Source organism: Mandrillus leucophaeus, unplaced genomic scaffold (assembly GCF_000951045.1).
Source record: "Mandrillus leucophaeus isolate KB7577 unplaced genomic scaffold, Mleu.le_1.0 Scaffold16, whole genome shotgun sequence".
NCBI classification, from domain to species: domain Eukaryota; kingdom Metazoa; phylum Chordata; class Mammalia; order Primates; family Cercopithecidae; genus Mandrillus; species Mandrillus leucophaeus.
The window spans coordinates 130,554-137,092 of record NW_012101587.1 but is presented as its reverse complement, the minus strand read 5'-3'; the positions used below and the strand labels follow the sequence as shown (position 1 = coordinate 137,092).

Genomic DNA, 6,539 nt, shown 5'->3' with positions numbered 1-6,539 from the left:
TGAAGTCCTAAACCCAGTACTGACAGCATGGCTAATTTGGAAATGGTAAGCAATGAGGTCATACTGGAGTAGGTGGGCCCCAATCTGGTGTGACTGGTGTCCTTATAGGAAAATGGCGCCATGAAGACACAGGGACAGGAGGCCCTGGGGGCACCGAGGACTGCAGAGGCGTCTATAAGCCTAGGAGCTGCAAGAGGCTGCTGGCAGCACCAGAAACTGCGAGAAATACGAGGACTCTCCTTGGCGGGTTTCAGAGAGAGCCCAGTATGGAAAACACCTCGATTCTGGGCTCTGGTGCACGGACTGTGAGACAAGCTCCTGTGGTTTTAAGTCCCTCGGCTTGCAGCGTCCTGTCACAGCAGTCACGGGAAACCAATGGGATATGCACAGCATTTCCTCATACAAAACTAATTCTGACAACCTGACTGTAATTTGCAGGTGAAATAATGATATTCGGGATTTGCATGAAACATGCAGCCTAAAAAAATGAGGGGTTAGAAAACACAAGACCAGCAAAATACCAGCAATTGTTGAAGTCAAACAATAGGAACAGAAGGTTCACTCTATTCTCTACTTTAGGAAATATTTTTTAAAAATTAAGATGGAAATGTAAACCATGGAGCAGGGTGGGGAGACGGGGAGTGAGAAAGCCCACACTTCACACGGACTCCACCGCCCTCAGCTTTGGTGAAGAAAACCGTTTCGGAATTCCGGCACACGGCCCACTGCAGGAGCGTGCGCCTTGCCGTCCACGTGCTTTCAAAATGCCAAAGTGACGCCTGCATTAGACATGGCCCCTCTGAGTACAGTCACTCTGACAACGCTCATTTCTGAAACTCTGGTTTCCTGCAGTGCCCAGGTGAGAATGTGTTGGTCAGGTTGCCAGAAACCGGCTTTATTTTCATGGTAAACTAATAAACTGTCTTTTGGTTTGACTTAAAATACTTCCCTACAGAAGCTAGAATAAATACACCAACAAAATAAATGGTCACAGGCATTAGGAAAGTCAAAATATTTCATTTTTATCCCTTCAATGCCTTGCTCAGGGACAGATACAGTAAATACCAGTAACATTATATTAACTTATGGAATCACCATGCAAATAATAAATTACTTTAAATATCATTTGGACAGGGTTGTAAATTGTGTACTTTAGAAAAAAGAAAGGTCACAACAAATTTTTATCATCTCTTTTCTTGCACATAAAAAATAGTAAATATTGTAACCATCTGTGGTTTTTAATAATTTGTAGGCATTTAATAAGCAGAGCACAGGGCCGGGCATGGTGGTTCACGCCTGTAATCCCAGCACTTTAGGAGGCTGAGGCAGGTGGATCACTTGAGGTCAGGAGTTCGAGACCAACCTGGCCACCACGGTGCAACCCTGTCTCTACTAAAAATACAAAAATTAGCTGGGTGTGGTGGTGCACGCCTGTAATCCCAGCTACTTGGGAGGCTGAGACAGGAGAATCACTTGAACCCAGGATGTGGAGATTGCAGTGAGCTGAGATTATGCCGCTGCACTCCAGCCTGAAGGACAGAGCGGGACTCCTTCTCAAAATAACAACAATAATCATCAGAGGGCAACTGAGTAAACGTAACTTTAAAGCTTTAAAGATACAAATGTGACTCTCCTTTTGCCTTCAGGCTCCCGCCCACTGTATCTAACCCCGAGAATTGTAACAGAAGCAAACTACCACATAAAGCTCATGTGCCATGAGAATTTGAATATCCTCTGATTTCACCACAGACCAGTTTCATGAACATTTACTTGAGAATCTACTATGTATGAGGCACTTCTCACTCATAGATTCTAATTCTTTCAGCACCTCTAAATAGATGTCACTGATGGTTTAGGCGATGGAATTCAGGCTCAGAAAGGTCACGTGAGTGATGCCTAACCGCATGGGGAAGGGGCAGAGCTAAGATGCACCCTGTCTGGCTCCAAAGCCTGAACTCCGGATGACAGATCCTCCACCAAGCCATGACAGAATTAGCCTACCCACAGGAGACGGGGCAGTGGCGTGGTTATGGGGTGGCAGGGAAAATATGTCCTTAGAGAATTCCATGTGTAAAGAGAAAGACACAAGAACAGCAGCCAGGTCTCAGATCCAGCACCAGGGCAAGGCAGCGGAGGTGCAGGTCGGGGGGACAGATGCGCAGGTGGACTGGCCCACAGAGGACCTTTTCTGCTTGGGATTCTGGGCCATGTATTTACTTCTAAGAAAGCAGGGATCGAAGGGTTCTGTTTTGTACACACTGAGTTTGAGAAAACTAAGGGACATCCAGAGAAAAAGGCCCTCCAGGGAGTGACTGGCCTGCAGCTGTACAAAGGAGTCTGGCTGGAGAGAGCTACCTTGCCACCACCACCTACATCCAGCAGTGACCCCAGCCAGGGCGGCAGGTGCCAGGAAAGGCTTGGGAGTGAGCGCAGATGCCCACTGTAGAGTTGGGGGCAGGAAAGGGATGCCAAGGAGGCAGCCTCAGAAACCAAGGCAGGAGACTCCCGGAAGCTGTGCCAAGTGCCCCACAGAGGTTGCCAGAGGGGACGGGATGGGACGGGGACACTGAAGGGGCTGAAGGACTGAGGAACAGAGGTCTTCAGTGAGGACAACTTTCAAGAGGCGTGGCTATGGAGAGAGAGGCAAGTTGCTGTGGGACTCGGGAGTTGAGACAGGAGAGGCTGGAAGGGGCAGGTAGAGGGGAGCTCCCCAGCCCCCTCACCCCCCTCTTTTCTTGGTGAAATGGCATCTGTGGGGTGACTGGAGGAGCACGAGCTGAGGGCAAACATCAGCAAACATCCAGCAGCATCTGCTGGTGGCGACATTTCCATGGTAGTCAAGCACCTGGAGGAGTTGGGGAGTGCAGCCACACTGCTCTGCCAAGTCATCCTGTGACTTCCTCAACAAAGGCAGCTTTTTCTTTTCTTTTTTAGACGGCGCTCACTTCGTCAACCAGGCTGGAGTGTAGTGGCATGATCTTGGCTCACTGCAACCTCTGTGTCCCAGCCTCAAGAGATCCTCCCACCTCAGCCTCCCGAGTAGCTGGGATTACAGGCGCCCACCACCACATCCGGTTAAGTTTTGTATTTTTAGTAGAGATGGGGTTTCGCCATGTTGGCCAAGCTGGTCTCAAACTCCTGACCTCAGATGATCCGCCTGCCTCGGCCTCCCAAACTGCTGGGATTACAGGTGTAAGCCCCTGCGCTGGCCTCAAATTATTTTTAAATTCTTTGATCCTCTACAATTGTAAGTATCTTTTCCAACTCTCTTGCCTACACACCTCATAAGCATGCTTTTTCTTTAGGCAAGTCAGCAATTAAAGTGCTCGGCAGTTCTTCTACATGCCTCTAAGTCCACCTGCCAAGTTACAATGAAATAACTCTACAAAACACACGGCTAAAGGCTGGCACATGATACCAACCACTGTTCTACACTTTGGTATGGAGTCCCTCAACCAGCTAAGAAAATACCTAAAATTCTGGAAAAAGTGTTCTGGGTAGTTGTTAGCACAACAAATTTTCAAAGTGTTGATTTTTACATTTTTAGGTAATTCATGTCAAAGTCATAAAAAAACTGAATAACTTGAAATTAATGCTTGCCTTAATCAGCTCTCACAATAACTCTTGCAAACTTAGTAATGTGAGAGAAGTAATCATAGTAGTAACAGTGGCACTACTGCCTATGTGACAGGAGTGCCCCAGAAACCTTTATTAATCCACTACAACCCTATGAGTTAGGCACGAGTATCCCCTTTACACACGTAAGACACGCAGAGCCAAGTTCGTAACGCTCATGCAGTTATGAAGTGCCAAGAGCCTAGCTACAGTCTGCATCCTCAGCCACCGCTCATTACTACCCCTCATACTTTGTTGCTAGCTACAAGGCTGTTTTTTACCCAGAGACAAAAATCCAGAGGAAACACCAAGAATGTCCGTTCTGTTTGTTTCTACAAGATTCCTCATCTAGCTGCGTGTTGACTCTCACTGGTTCAATGGGCGTTCTGTGATCCTTAATGTGATACTTAAGATAGACCCCCTAATATGGCTCCTATGAAGTTCCATAAATATATATCTGCCTTATACACAATTTATTTGAATATACTATCAGGGGCCAGGCATGGTGGCTCACACTTGTAATCCCAGAATTTTGGGAGGCTGATGTGACTAGCTCACTTGAGGCCAGTAGTTTGAGACCAACCTGGCCAATATGGCAAAACCCCATCTCTACTAAAAATACAAAAATTAGCAGGGTGTGGTGGTGGTGCAGGCTTGTAGTCCCAGCTACTCGGGAGGCTGAGGTTGCAGTGAGCCGAGATCATGCCACTGCACTCCAGCCTGGACAACACAAGAAGACTCTTGTTTCAAAAAAAAAAAAGTACTATCATAAGTCAATATTACTGAGGAATTTTTTTGTTTTGTTTTTAGAGATGGGGTCTCACTCTGCCACCCAGGGTGGAGTGCAATGGCACGATGATAGCTTACCGCAGCCTTCACCTCCTGAGCTCATCTCCCGTCTGAGCCTCCTGAGTAGCTGGGGTTACAGGCACGTGCCACAGTGCCCAGCTCACTGACGCTACTTTAAACTCTATCTGCGTGGGCTTTTTAACACAAAACTTAAATATCCCATTCAGTCTTCTCACCCATCATGGGATTTAGGTGACAGTGAACCCCAAAGCACTGCTGTAACAGTTTCCCTAAAAATGGAAAGATAGCTCAAAGGTACACGAAATTGTCTGGCTTCAAAACTGCATAAAATCAGCTGCTAAATAGAAAACTCTTTTTTTTTTTTTTTTTTTTTTTGAGACAGGGTCTCGCTGTGTCACCCAGGCTGGCATGCAGTGACACGATCATAGCTTGTCACAGCCTTGAACTCCAGGACTCATACCCTTCAGTCTTGGCCTGCCGAGTAGCTGAGACCACAGGCGCAGGCCACCATGCCCAGCGAATGTTTGCACTTTTTGTACAGACAAGGTTTCACCATGTTGCCCAGGCTGTTCTCAAACTCCTGGGCTCAAGGGAACCACCCACCTCAGCCTCCCAAAGTGCTGGGACCACAGGCGTGCGACATAGTGCCCAGCTGAAAACTTTCTTTATTATTATCACTTTATCAAATGAATTGCCCCACACTTATTAGCAAACTCTAGGCACCTGTAAAATATTTAAGTGTAGCTGTTTCCAGACTAACTTTCTTCTGGAAGTTTACAGCTCAACTCTAACCCAGCATGATCAAGTGGGCCTTGTGGAATCAGCAGATCAATACAACACATCTAGGAAAAATCATACCAAGTCCAGCCGAACATCTGCAACTGTTACTCACTGTAAAACAGCTGGGACATCCAGACACGGCTCATAACAAGATAAGGAAGATTCTCCATTATCTGCCATTTCTGCACAGGGAAATTTTTAAATAGTTATATTGTTCTTTATACTAAAACCTTACATTTCAAAAATTTCTGTTGAGCTTCCCCAAAAAGGGCTTCCATAATTAGAAAGTCATATTTTGCCCATATACTAAGAAGAAAATAAAACATGAATAGTCTTTTAATGCATTTCAGGTTTGCACTTATTTTTGGAGACAGGGTCTCACTCCTGTTGCTCAGGCTGGAGTTCAGTGGTATAATCATGGCTCACTGCAGCCTTGACTTTCTGGGCTCAGGTGATTTTCCCACCTCAGCCTCCCAAGTAGCTGGGACTACAGGCATGTGCCACCACGTCTGGCATTTGTACTTTTAGTAGAGAAGGGGTTTCACCGTATTGTCCAGGCTGGTCTCGAATTCCTGGGCTCAAGTGATCTGCCTACACTAGCCTCCCAACCAAAGTACTGGGATTACAGACATGAACCACCGTGCCTGGCCTAGGTTTGCGCTTTTAATAATTATACTATAATATTTGCATTAAAAGTTTATTAATAAAGCAATCCAAATTTTTGGACAAAAACAAAAATCAAACTATTTTAAAAGACCAAAAAAAAAAATACCCCAAAGTGAGCCCATTTCAACTGTCCTTAAGTGTATGTCCACTAGTGATATAGTGATTCATTCTGTAATAACAAAGAAATTGGACATAAAGGAATTGGAAAAAAAGAGCAAATCTGGCAAAGACCCTAAACACTTACATTAACACATAAAATCTGTTTCCTAGCTAAGAGCATCTTGCTGAGCTCTGCCTGGATGTGATGAGACAAAGGCCCTCACATCGCCAGCCATCCTAGCCTCGAGCTGCCGGCAGCAGGATCTGAACACCAGCTGATGTTTATGCCACCACCTGCAAGGTAGAACAGTGAAAGATTCTAGAACTCGTAACTCAAAGTCAGTGATTTACAAGCAGTGATTTACTTATTGGGAAACTGCTCTTCGTCAATTCTTCGCTGGATTTCCAGTATCTGCCCTTGTCCACTACAAGTCAAGCAATGAAAAGCTGATGTGCTGGCACTGCCTCACTCATCATCTCTAATCCCTGGCTGGCAGAAGCCCCAGTATGAGAGAACTGCTGCTCTCCTGATTCCCTAGGCAGCTCCTAGGTGTCCTCAGTGTCCTGCT

General features: G+C 46.0%; 1 protein-coding gene across 1 annotated transcript in view; it reads right to left on the bottom strand.

Moving 5' to 3' along the window:
- Positions 1-6,268, bottom strand: part of TXNL4A (thioredoxin-like 4A) — a 12,347-nt gene extending 6,079 nt beyond the window's left edge. Inside the window, exon 1 of the mRNA XM_011975867.1 lies at positions 6,116-6,268. Within this exon, the coding sequence (XP_011831257.1) occupies positions 6,116-6,151 (36 nt within the window). The 5' untranslated portion in view covers positions 6,152-6,268. The remainder of the gene's footprint in view (positions 1-6,115) is intronic.
- Positions 6,269-6,539: the final 271 nt, after the last annotated feature.